General features: G+C 43.9%; 1 protein-coding gene across 2 annotated transcripts in view; it reads right to left on the bottom strand.

The window, feature by feature from the left end:
• Nucleotides 1–6282: 6282 nt before the first annotated feature.
• The window catches only part of NMRK1 (nicotinamide riboside kinase 1), a 19070-nt gene continuing 12100 nt past the window's right edge, over nucleotides 6283–13252 (bottom strand). For both annotated transcript variants that reach the window (XM_077759308.1, XM_077759309.1), the window contains 5 exons: nucleotides 12855–13002; nucleotides 12704–12775; nucleotides 11296–11402; nucleotides 8987–9070; nucleotides 6283–6403 (listed from right to left, as the gene is read on the bottom strand). In XM_077759308.1, coding sequence (XP_077615434.1) covers nucleotides 6384–6403; nucleotides 8987–9070; nucleotides 11296–11402; nucleotides 12704–12775; nucleotides 12855–13002 — 431 coding nt within the window. In that variant the 3' untranslated portion in view covers nucleotides 6283–6383. The remainder of the gene's footprint in view (nucleotides 6404–8986; nucleotides 9071–11295; nucleotides 11403–12703; nucleotides 12776–12854; nucleotides 13003–13252) is intronic.

Here is a 13252-nt window from a genome sequence, read left to right as displayed (position 1 = left end):
TACCTGTGATTATCCAATATAGATGTCAACTCTCCCATCAAATAAGTCTGCTATTTCTGGAGATTAGCTAGGCAATATGTCCGTCCTCAATCCAGTACTGTCCACGTGACTCCCGGAATGAACTCCTTTTCTGAACCCTGTAACACCTCTGCTTCCTTAAGGACCATGTCAAAATAGAGGACTGGAGGGCCTCACAGTTTATGTGCCCCACACATCCTGGCATCCAGAACATTCAGCCAGTCATATCTTCAGTGAAGTCTTATTCCTTCACCCCCTCATTCCATCCTGTCAATCGGAGAGTCAGTCATTCCTTGAATTACGGTAGAGTGTAGTGGTTGAGAGCATGAACTTGGAAATCAAATTTTAATCAGGCTCTGGCGTTACTTGTGTAGCAATGCGCAGGTTACTTGTCTCTTTGTTCCTCCATTTCTTCATATGAAAAATATCTTCTAATAGGGGTCTAATGGGCATGAAATGAGAAAATATAGGTAGGGAGCTTAGAATGGTGCCTGGTAAAATGGTGAGCACTCCACAGGTGATAGCTATGTTTATTATTGCACGTATTTTTCCTAAAGCTACATTACCTCCTAAGAACTTTAAGAGTCAGGCAAATTAGTGCTTAATCAGGGAGCCCAATAAGCATCTACGTACTGCCTCCTGTGATTAGTATTATTGGACCAGACAGAGAAGTCGAGAAGATCAGCATAGATCTAAACAAAATAACTTCAAGTGCTGCTGTCATCCATCGCTGATGCCTTTGTGCCTTCTTCTACCACATCCGCACTTGTAGAACAGGGAGAAAGGGACAAAGAGTGAATACTAGGGTGAGCGGGTCCCACCAAGGCGCTTGCTGGGTGTGTCTTTTGCCTAGAGAGAGAGAGAGACAGAGCAGCAACCCACTTATGGAGATAAGTTCAAGGAGTGTGTTGAACATGGTGCTTTGCACTGAGTAGTGCAAAAGAAGACCTCAGGCATTCTCCTGCCAGCCCACTACAGTGTCGACTTCTGTGATATAATACAACTAAAATGCTTCAGAGTTAGGAGGCTACTCTGATTGGTTCTTGGATTTTGAAGTGTGAAGCCCTTTCATAGTGTGCAAAGCGGGGAGCCAAGAGCAGTGGAGGTGTGATCGCAAGCTGAGTGTCGTGACCACAGCAAGCCAGGTCACAGAGCTCCAGGACCGGCCTTATAGCACTGTGCTGTACGGTGGTTGAGAGCGCACGACTTGGGTTCCAAACCTGGTTCCAACAAGTGTTAGCTGTGTCACCTTGGTAGTTATTTTACCTCTCAAAATGTCACATTTATGTGGCCACTGATGAGAGCCAAATCTTGCTGGAGAAGGCACTGCCGTGGCTCACGAAGGGCGGGAAAGCAGCTGTGGTGCCACGCTGACAAGACTTGCTAGAAATCCATCCTTTGGGCCTGGGGACCAGCAGTCTGTGTTTCCACGAGCGCTCCAAGTGATTCTGGTACATGCTAAGGTGGGAAAACCACTGCGATCACGGTAAGTTGTGGGAGCTTGTTGTGCAGGCTTGGAGGGAAGAGTCAACAGGGATTTCCTTTTCTGAATCTTGGTCTCAATGAAAAAGAAAAAGTTTATTTATTTTGAGAGAGAGAGAGAGAGAGAGCATGAGGGGAGGGCAGAGAGAGAGGGAGAGAGAGAAGCCGAAGCTAGCTCTGTGCTGACAGCACAGAGCCCAACTCGGGGCTCGATCTCACAAACCGTGAGATTGTGACCTGAGCCAAAATCAAGAGTTGGACGCTTATCTGACTGAGCCACCCAGGTGCCCCTTGTCTCAATTAAAAAAAAAAAAAAGTTTACTTATTTTTGAGAGAGAGAGAGAGAGAGAGAGAGACTGCAAGTGGGGGAGGGTCAGAGAGAGAGGGAGACACAGACTAAAGCAGGCCCCAGGCTCTGAGCTGGCTGTCAGCACAGAGCCCGACACGGGGCTTGAACCCACAAACCGTGAGATCATGACCTGAGCCGAAGTCAAATGCTTAACCGACTAAGCCCCCTAGGTGTCCCAACTCTAGTCTCAATTTTTAATTTTGAAGACAGCGTATCTTTTGGGAGGTCTGGAAGCCAGCAGGGGGCATGTTATTGTATCTCCACTTTTGCATTGAACTTGACTTGTGGGTGTGAACATACCAGATATGCTCACTTCAGTAAGAGAGTCTGTTTTTGATGCTCTCTCATCTGCAGGTCATGATTCCTTGATTAGGGCCCTGAACCTGCTCTTGCAATTTCCACCTATTTCTGCATTTGCAAAAAAAAGGGGTGCAATGCCTGTTCCCCTTTCTCCATGTCCTTGCTTTTCCCTAATGCTCCACCTGGGACAGAGTGTTGGGAGTACAGCTACAGCCCCAAGCCCACGGTCAGCACCGCCGGACAGCAGGATGGAGCGCGCACTGGTGAGCAGAGCTCCCTCCTTGACTAGGCTCCAACCTAGGAACAGAAGGCGTCATGTTTCCCTGACTCAGCCCTCGTCTCCCCAGGCTCCTCGCTTTGCTCTCTTCAAAGCAGGGAGGGCAGATGATGTAGTCTGGCAGATGATTTTTCTGCCCTTCTCTGCTTTAGCATTAAAAATGTGTGTGCGTGCACGTATTTGAGTGGTATGCGGATTGGGGCCTGGCCCTGGTCCTGCTGCTAACTAGCTGCATGGGGTTGGGCAGGTCCCCAGCGCTGGTTTTAATTTCCATACTGAAATACAGAATGTTGGACCATAGCATTTAGGATTCTATGTACTACCACAAGCATATCCTTAAAAGGGAACTTGGATTTGAATCTCGCCCTCTACTCTGACAGTCCAGTCCCTTTTTAATTCCCTCCTCTGATATTAAGAACGAAGAAACCTTCCTACAAGTTCACCTAAAAGGACTGAGGTTACTTATGCACAGAGAGTGAAGACTTCAGCAGGTTCGCTCTTTTCTGTATAGAAGAGCACGTGTCTTTTGAAACAGATATAATGTCCCATTCACTGCATGGGTTAGAGGAGCTGTAGCCAGAAATGAGGCACTCGTGTCTTTATTTCCAATTCCTGGTTTATTCCTCACTGAGAATGGTAAACAAAAAGATATTTCCTCTCAAAGTGCTTTGAATATTTCAATTTTTAAATTTTTACTATTTNACTTACGAACTGTGAGATCATGACTTGAGCTGAAGTCAGATGCTTAACCGACTGAGCCACCCAGGTGCCCTGAATATTTCCATTTTTAATGTCTGTTAAAGTTTTTCTTTTCCCCTTTCAGATAAAGCCTCTCTCTGACCTATTCCCCATGCTGAAATGGGGAGAAAAGTCAAGTGTAATGATTCTCAGTCAGCGGGGACATCCCTCTGTGCTGGGGGTAAGGGGTGAAGAGGGTATTTCAGAAATTCCTGGAAATGATGTTTGAAAAATTGTATCTAGATTTTTATTCTAGAAGGAATCCCTCCTGTTTTGAGAACAGGAATTGGAATTACAGCAACCCAAGCTGAATAAAATCATGGCCCGGGAAGGTATGCAGAAAAAAGGTTGGGCAACTCGGTCGGTTGGGCCTCCGACTTTGGCTCAGGTCATGATCTTGCAGTTTGTGATTTTGAGCCTCACATCGGGCTGGCTGCTGTCAGCACAGAGCCTCCTTTGGGTCCCCCAACCCACCTCTCCCCTGCTCACACTTTCTCAAAAATAATAAACATTAAAAAGAAAAAAAGGGGGGGGGTGCCTGGGTGGCTCAGTCGGCTAAGCATCTGACTTCGGCTCAGGTCATGATCTCACAGTTCAGGGGTTCGAGCCCCTTGTCGGGCTCTGTGCTGACAGCTCAGAGCCTGGAGCCTGTCTTCAAGATTCTGTGTCTCCCTCTCTCGCTGACCCTCCCCTGCTCCTCACACTGTCTCTATCTGTCTCTCAAAAATAAAGAAAACATTTTTTAAAAATTAAAAAAAAAAAGTAAAAAGAGTAAGAGGCTGTGGCAGGCGCTTTCGACTGCTCACCTGTGCCCTCCTTCCTTGCTGAAAGAGGCTTGAATTTGTTCCTGTGGCAGCATTCCCAGACAATGAGTCATATTGGGTCAAATCTACCATGACATCCTCTATCAGCCTCCCTTGCAGTGAGAGGTGGCCACGTGAGCACTTCCGGCTCCAGAGACATACGGAGTCTGTTGGGGACATTGCTGGGTGACTCTGGAAGGCATGTGGCTACCTGTGCGTGTACCTCCCCACACCATCTTCCTGCCTGACTGCTGACACCATGTCGGGAATTACCAATGCCTTCCTGTGACCTGGTGATTGGTCCACAAGCCAAGGATGGAAGACCCTGGCTTTTTTTCCTGACATTTTTGAGTTGCTGCAAAAGTAGAGGTACAGATAAATATGACAACCATTAAATTTGAATTTCAGAAAAACATCAGTCTTACATATGTAGTATTTGAGACTTATTTATACTAAAGTTACTGATAAAGAACTACAGTTTACCTGAAATTCAAATTTAACTGTGTCCTCTAATTTTGTTGTTATTTTCCCCTAAATCTGACAACTCGACATGCAAACCCTAGACTGCCTAGCTTGAACTTTCTTCTTTTGTGGACAAAAAAGTAAACCCCAATGAGTTTAAGTTACTACTACTACTACTACTCAAATAAGATATTGGTTGCATGTGAATCCATCCCTGATGTAATAGGAAGTTATAAAAAGTGCCCGATGTTTTTTGTGTGTTCACTCTGAGCCAGACACTGCTGGTTAGCAGGGGTGTGTGTGGAGGTAAGTCACAGAGGTAAGACCTGCCTTCACGGAGCTTCTGTGTAGCTGGAGAGCCAGCCACTATATGAGCGATTCTGTAGGTGGCAGCACAATTACAATAGTGCTTCGTGCGTTGATGGACAGGTAGGGCAGCTCTGAGGGAAGTCCTCTGTGAAGTAGGATGTCAGGGCTCTGTGGAGGGACAGGCCGGTTGGAGGGAAAGGTTGTGGCATCTGCTCTGAGTGTGCCCGCCGTGAGGCTCCGGAAGGGCCCTGGTAAGTTTGGAGAGAGGAGGTCACAGCACCAAACAGCAATGGATTGAGTGATGGGCAGTGAAAATAGAGAGGCACACTGCAGCTAGTTCAGGGAATGCCTTGGGGGCCACATTAAGGATGTGGAACATGATTCTTACTCTACGCTACACCCATGCTAAGTACTGTTGATATTCCCATTTTACAAGGAGGAAATGAAGACTTTGAACGGTTTGATCAAAGTCACATAGCCATTAGATGGAAGAACTGTCATTTGAGCTCAGGGTTTGTTTTTTTGTTCTTTTTTGTTTTTTGTATAGTGTATGTGACCCAAAAAACCCTCCCTAATTGTCACTGAGTACAAGCTAGTTAGAAACACAGAAATAATGAGAGCTGATCAAATGAGTCTGTAATGATCACTTAAAGTTAATATAACAACATATTTGTATTTGTAAAGATTGAGAGGATTCTGGGCAATCTGCTAAAAAACAAGAGGTTGATCAGTACAATAGATAATTTAAATTCCAGTATTAAAAGAGACCTCAAAATATTATAGAATTCAGATCTCCTGTCTCTTCCTTTCACTGAAAGGTACTATGTATCATTTAAGTAACTGTAACTTATTTCTGTGACTTCAGACCATTGGTTTGACAAGAACCAAAAGACACACGCAAAACACACAACAAAACAAAAGACACCATTTGTAACAAAGTATCAGCGTGACAGACACAACGACCCAGTGGCTTCACACACACGCAAGAAACAGGAACAGCAGGGACAGTGACAAAATCCACACAAAAAAAGCCATTGTAGTAAATTGTTGATTCATTCACCGTGACTGCTACTCTGGGTAAAGCCTTTATTTGCTGGAAATAGTCATTGACCGGCACTGGATGGTAATGAAGATTATTAAAAAATTAAAAATAGAAATATATCAGTGTGCTTTACGTCTAAGGTTAATCCTTTGTGATCTTTGTGTGTGTATATGTACACACATATCACACACATATATACCTCCATACACACACACACACACGCACACGCACGCACATGCACACATAGACACAAACACAATAGGTTACATCTATACTGGATTGTGAGGGAAATCTTATTTCGTACTGGGTCCCATTCGGAAAAGTTTGACAATCATTGGTCTAGAGGAAGTGACTCATTTGTGAGCTCTGCTGTATCTTTGTACTCCTTGGAGTAAGAACAACTCGTCAAGGTAAATTCCTGCCCATTGGCCTGGGTCACTACTTGCTGTTCCTCACGTCGGGGAAAGCATGGGTGATAGCACAAACAAACGAACTACAGCTGTCATCATACCAAAGTACATATTGTATCTTGGTTCAGGTTCTTAAATACAGTCCTTCAAGTTTCCGTATTCATCCCAGGAAGGGTATCAGTGCACTTCATCTTCATGTTGTCACGTGCAAACCTGGGGGACAAATATAAGCAGAAAAGAAATTAATAGAGAATTCCAATTCTCATTTTGTTAAATCTTCATACAACCAACCTTAATCTTAATGTTGAGGTCACAGGGATTCTGGGACCAGAAATGCTCATTTTCCATAAAGAACTAAATAGGGGCCGAGTCTCATTCTTTTAATGCTTGATTAAATTTAAGCCTATCTGAAAATATCAGATATCCAATATCATTTGCATTTGGTATAATAATCATTAGCTTCAAGGAATGAAATAATTTGAAAACTAGAAGAGTATCAAGAGGGGTGGCTGTCTGTACTAGAATTATTGTTTTGGAATGTTATCCTTGATTTGGGAAAAGAGTACTGGCACCTCTAATCTTTTCTCATAAACCAAGGAAGCATACCTAAGCCCGACTTCGTGACTTTGGCTTGAAACTCAATGATAAATCTATTGTATTTATGGTACTTAGTTTGTTTTGGGAAAACTCATTTTTGGTATAGTCACCTCTGAAGTATGTAAATATAAAGATGACTATAGTCTTTGACCAAGCAAGTGCTACTTCTGAAAAAAATTTTTAATTCTTTTAACGTTTATTTAGTTTTGAAAGAGAGAGAGAACGCACGCGACATCGGGGGCNTGGTTGAGCGTCTCACTTCAGCTCAGGGCATCATCTCTCTGTTTGGGAGTTTGAGCCCCACATCAGGCTCTGTGCTGACAGCTCAGAGCCCAGAGGTTGCTTCTGAGTCTTTGTCTCCCTCTTTCTCTGCCCCTCTCCACTCATGCTCTTTCTCTCAAAAATGAATAAGCATTTATTTAAAAAAAAAAAAAAAGAAGAAAGAAATGCGCTTCATCACTGGCCATTAATAAGAGAATGGGCAGGTATAGGTGTCCAGCAGCTAAAACACCCCGCAGTATCTCACAGGGCCAGGAAGGGAGCCAATAACCCTCAGAACAAGGCCTCGGCTCAGGTCAGGTGCTATGATTTATAAAGGCTGAACGCCCCCCCCCCCTTTGCCCTACACCTCTTTATAGCCGTTCATGTCAGTGCCAAGTTTTCCCGCCTTTCAGCCAAATAACAGAAGGCAGGGGTGCGCTGGCATATCTGCCAAGGACTGTAAGTTCTACTTAGAAGAAACCTTAAAACACTCCTGAAATTTCCTCAAACAGGCTCCTGCCTCCACGAAGGGCTGAGCCTGAAACCAGGAGTGTGGAGGGATCAGCGGGCTGGCTGGCCAGGCTCGGTCCCCTTGGGAGAGAGGAATTCACAGAGAAAAAAGGAACTCTAATTCTTATTAGAGACAATGACATCAGACTAGGGTACTTAAACGCACCGTAACGCTGTCCACCCCAAGTGTGACCCCTACTGTCCTGAGTGAGCACTTTGCCTACGTTCACCATGGAAACCCTTTTAGTTCCAATAGTTCAAATAAAACAGCCGCTGGATCTAGAGTTTTCTGCTCCTTCGTGCTTTTTCATCCTTCTGGTTTCTACCTCCTGCTGTGCTTTCCCTTTGGGGAATTTCTCCCCCTAAACAAAAGGCCTTTTAGAGAGGCATTCAATTACAAGACGGGTGCGGGTGCGTGATCCAGCCCTCGCCGTGATCCAGCCCTCGCCGATCAGAGTATGCCATCTCCCCGGCCAAAGTGATGGGGTTAGCACAAGGCACGTGACCCAAGCAGGACCAATCAAAATCTTCCCTGGGAATGTACAGCCTGGCTAACATGTAAAACTGCTTTTTAAGAAACTGTTTCAAATAAAGATTTTTAAACATATGCTAAAGCAGTGAGAATCACATACAAACCCCTCGGAACCCAACACTCAGCTTCAACATTTATCAACTCATGGGAAATCTTGGGAAAGGATTAACGGTCTTTTATTACCGTTGAGCCTAGAAGGATGTTGAGTGTAGGAGGATGGTTCTGCCAACAGCCATGGTATCTGTCGGTGGAGAGAGTCTGACTTCAAAAGAAATTGAAACAGAACATGGAATTGTGGCAGAGCCCCGAAGATGACATTTGAGCTCCTTGATCCAGCTGAGCCTGAAGCCACTGCTCCCCTGTACTTTCTTTGTGTTTAAGCCAGATAAAGGGAAGTTTCTGGTACATGCAAAATGGGTCATCTTACAGGAAAACCTTAAGGAAACACTCAATAAATACATTTTTAACATCTTGTGAGGGTTTTTTTTTTTTGAGGTATTTGGGAAAATAAATTCATGGGAAATCTTCAAGAGGCATAAAGGAGAAGGGGGACTCTAGACTTATTAAAATGAGATCACCAGCATTTTAAGTTCACTCTGCCCAAAGGATAATTTGCATCCCATTGAAATAACAGCCACCTACTAAACAATTTAAACTACATAACATAAACATATTAAGGGATGTTACAACAGGTGGATATTTTCACCCTTAAAAAAAAAAACCTCATAAACAAAATAATCAAGTCCCCAAACCCATTCAGAGTCTCTGATTCTGAATTATTTCAAAGCAATGAATGAATGGATACAAGGACTCCTATGTTGGCATTCTGGTAAGCCATTCTTGGGTATGAAACGAACTATTTTCCTGGCCCTTCCTTCACCATCCACAATACTTACCCTTTTGCTTTCCTAGTTCTTGTATTAGATCTTCATACACTTCTTTAAAGAGGTCCTCTTCAGATTTTGTTCCATCCAGGTAAACTGGGAGTAGAAAGGAGGGTGGGTCTGTTAGTACACGATTCTTACTCAGGCACTAGACATCTCTTAAGAATATGAACAGGTTTGGGGCACCTGGGTGGCTCAGTCTGTTAAGCGTCTGACACTTGGTTTTGGCTCAGGTCATCTCACGGCTTTGTGAGTTTGAGCCCTGCATCAGGCTCTGCACTGACAGCGGAGCCTGCTTGGGATTCTTTCTCTCTCTCTCTCTGCCTCTCCCTCACTCAACACTCTGTCTCTTCAAAATAAATAAATAAACTTAAAAAAAAAAAAGAATACCAATAGGTTTAAACAAGGGATAGAGGGCCATGACTTAAAAAAGAAATTAATAGCCATTAAAGACAAATAGATTACAGTCAGGAACAAGAGGTTAAAAAGATTTGATTTGAGAAACGCATGCTAGCAGATGTGGAAGTTATTTTTTGAAAAAGCAAGAGTGAGGTGGTGCTGTGCATGTGGCACTTTAGGAGCACTGAAGAGGTGCGTCCCCGAAAGAATCATTTAAGAGGGTGGTTCTCCAACCTACGTATCAGGCTTCAGGCTTGCCTGTGAAGCTTCTTGAATCACACAGGGGTCTGGGCTGTGCCACGTATGTACTGACTCAGAATTCTCCAGGCCCAGGAGATATTTTTACCCAAACTGGCATGGTTAATTTTGGAGAAAAAGAGGAAGTTATGTAGGTTAAAGGACGGAAAGAACCCTTTAATCATAAAACTGGAGGTAAGGGGGTGCCTGGGTGGCTTAGTCGGTTAAGCAGCCGACTTTGGCTCATCTCGTGGTTCACGAGTTCGAGCCCCGTGTCAGGTTCTGTGCTGACCGCTCAGCTGTGAAGACAGCTGCTTCAGATTCTGTGTCTCCCTCTCTCTTTGCCCCTCCCCCACTCACACTGTCTCTTTCTCTCAAAAAGAAACATTAAAAAAATAATTAAAAAGAACTGGAGGTAAGAGATAAACTTCCCTGTTAAGAAAAGGATGCACAACTTCGAAGGGCTAAAAGGTGGGAGGCGGGAACACAGCAGAGATGAGGTTTTAGAGCAAGGCTGTCTATGCCTTAGTCTTTAGGGGCCTTGAAATCTAGATTTTATACCAAAAAGCTGGAGAATCTTTGAAGGTCTGTCAGCACAGTGGGGGCATAGTTAGACTGGTGTTTTAGATGCAGAGGGAGAGTGGCACTCCGTATCTATTTTGTCACCTTGTTTTACTGAGCACATGTGCCCAATGTCACACACTCTGCATCTACCCTCACAGGGCCAGGGGAATCTCACGAAAACACGAATTTGATAGCAACTGTGTCCTTGTTTAAAATCTTTTTAAAGTTTATTTATTTTGAGAGAGAGAGAGAGAGAGAGAGCAAGTGCATGAGCAGGGGAAGGGCAGAGACAGAGGGAGAGACTCTGAAGCACCAGCAAAGCTGTCAGTGCAGAGCCCCATGAGGGGCTTGAACCCACAAACCGTGAGAGCATCACCTGAGCTGAAATCAAGAACAAGACACTGAGTCATCCAGGTGTCCCTACGGTGTCCTTGTTTAAAGCCTCTCTGTAGAGGCGTCCCACTTCTCCCAGGATAATGACCCAAGTCCTTAACTGGCCTATGGCCTTGTAGACTTTCGATCTTCCCTGTGTCTCCAGTACCTTCCCTCTCGTGGTTTTCTCTACCGAAAATACACCAACTTTCCTTCAGGTGCTGCTCACTCCTTTCTGTCCCTGGACTTTTCGGGGACCCTCTGGGGTGATCTTCTGTCAACCAACCTATCTCCCTTCATCCAGTTAAATCCCTCAGAGTGTGGTTTAAGACGCTTCCTCAAAGAAGCCTTCCCTGATTGCTGGGCCTGGGGCCCACTGTGGAAGTCGGTGGCACAGCACTTAGCACAGCTCAGAGAGGGCACGCTCGTGCAGCTAGTATCGTTAGCGGCCGCTTCCTGGACAGAATGCTGGCTCTTACGGGTACAGGCAGGATTTGTCTTATTTCCCTCGGTATCAACAGGACAGTGCCTTGCACACAGAAGACATTCAATCACTATGTGTTTCGAGAATGACAACCTAGGAGTTGACAGGCTTTGACAAGAGCTGAAGAGAGAGAAACAGAAACCAGAAGAACTGGTGGAAGAAGAGGAGCCCAGAGTGCTGTGGCTCAACCTGTGAGAACAGCACTTCCTCAAGTCCTTTCTCCTGTGGACTTAAAGGCGTCTGCAGAGGGAGGAAAGGCACTTACCAATCTCCCACGTGATCTTCTCCACTTCTTGTCTGTGCTTTAGATACATGGGCCACACGTGGCCATCAAAGTACCCTGGGGTGTCTGGAGGCTCGTAGACTCGCGTACTATCGAAACACATAGGAAACGTTACACCGACGGAAACACACAACTGATAAAGTAAACTAACGATGGTCAGGAGAATGGGAAAACCACTGAGACTTCAACTAAACAGGATTATGAGCATACATACATTTTAGATTCAGTGCTACTTACAAAGACAATAAAACGGATTTAGTTTTCGGGTTCAAAAAATAATTTTTGTAATTCACGATCATTCATAATTATTTCTGCATGCCTCAGTGCTTTATAAAAAAAATTGAGAGACAAACATCAATGTAAATGATGATCGAGGAACTGATATGTTGGATTAAGTTTTCAGCTAATTGGTGCCCTTTGTGGCTACGGCAGAATAATGGCTTGTGAATTTAAAATCATAATCAACGTGGGATTGGTTCATTTGAGGATTTAAGAGGGAGGAGTCAAATGGTTCGAAGAAGGGCCTTTTCTTAGAAAAGTAATTGGCAGGGCGCCTGGGTGGCTCAGTCAGTTAAGCATCTGACTCCTGATTTCAGCTCAGGTCATGATCCCAGGGTTGCAATCGGGGGACTGAATTCTCACGGGACTCTGCACTGACAGCTCAAAGCCTGCTTGGGATTCTCTCTCTCTCTGCTCCTCCCCTGCTCATGCCCTGTGTCTCAATAAACAAACAAACATATAAATGTTAAAAAAAAGATAGAAAAATGATTTGCATAACTCCATGTGGATGAGCATTTATGCCAAAAGGTTTTGCTCATTATGTAGAAGAGATGAGGCTTGAGTTGTTTGAAAAATGACATATACACATTGCTCAATAATGTTCTTTCCTGGTTTCTCCTAAAATTTTCTTTTCAAAAATTTTTTTACTTAAAAGTTTTTATTTTTTGTTGAAGTACAGTTGACACGCTACATTAGTTTCAGGTGTACAACACAGGGATTCAGCGTGTCTGTCTGTGATTTATGGTCACTGTGACTTAGCTACCATCTGTCACCTCACAAGCTCTTGTAAGTACAACCGACTCTATTTCCTATGCTGTACTTTTCATCCCCATGTATATTTTGTCCTTTGAATTCCAATCCACCATGGTGATGTCAAAACTCACCTTCTCGGGGCACCTGGGTGGCTCTGTCAGTTAAGCATCTGACTTCAGCTCAGGTCATGATCTCACAGTTTGTGAGTTCAAGCCCTGCATCGGGCTCTGCACTGACAGCTCAGAGCCTGAAGCCTGCTTTGGATTCTGTGTCTCCCTCTCCCTCTGCCCTTCCCCTACTGTGCTCTCTCCTTCTCTCTCAAAAATAAGTAAACATTAAAAAAAAATCAACAACTCACCTCCTCCTCCTCTTACATTCTTCATATGGAATGGTCAGAAAGTAGCTTCTGTTCCATAGTGTGTCGAGGGGCCTAAAATAAAAGCATATTTAGTTCACAAGCCTCCCTCCCCCAATTCATGGAAGGTCAATACAAGGCTGAGGATGCTTACTTATAATTAAAGAGAAGGAAGCCTTCAATGATTAATATGGGCATCTCCTCGGCACTTCCAGAGTCTGTTGATACCATTGAGTGTCTTGGCCTTCCCATCCAGCAGGAAATGGTGGACATCATTTTTTCCATGTTGAGCGCTTTAAGCACTTCAAATAAATGTACAAAGATACATGAAATCAATACAACAAAAGTTTTATGATGTGGATTTTTATGATGAGTATGTCCAGGGCTCTATAAATACATAAAATAATGCTATTTTATTTACCTTTCAAAATAACTAATATTTTAGACAAATTTAAACTCTATTATTGACAAATTGATATGTTTGAAACATTAAATTTTTAATATTTATTTTTGACAGAGAGAGAGAGAGAAAGAGAGAGAGAGAGAGAGAGA

Source organism: Crocuta crocuta, unplaced genomic scaffold (assembly GCF_008692635.1).
Source record: "Crocuta crocuta isolate KB4526 unplaced genomic scaffold, BGI_CrCroc_1.0 scaffold41, whole genome shotgun sequence".
NCBI lineage: Eukaryota > Metazoa > Chordata > Mammalia > Carnivora > Hyaenidae > Crocuta > Crocuta crocuta.
Note: the sequence above shows the minus strand (reverse complement) of the source record. Positions and strands in the feature narration are given on the sequence as shown.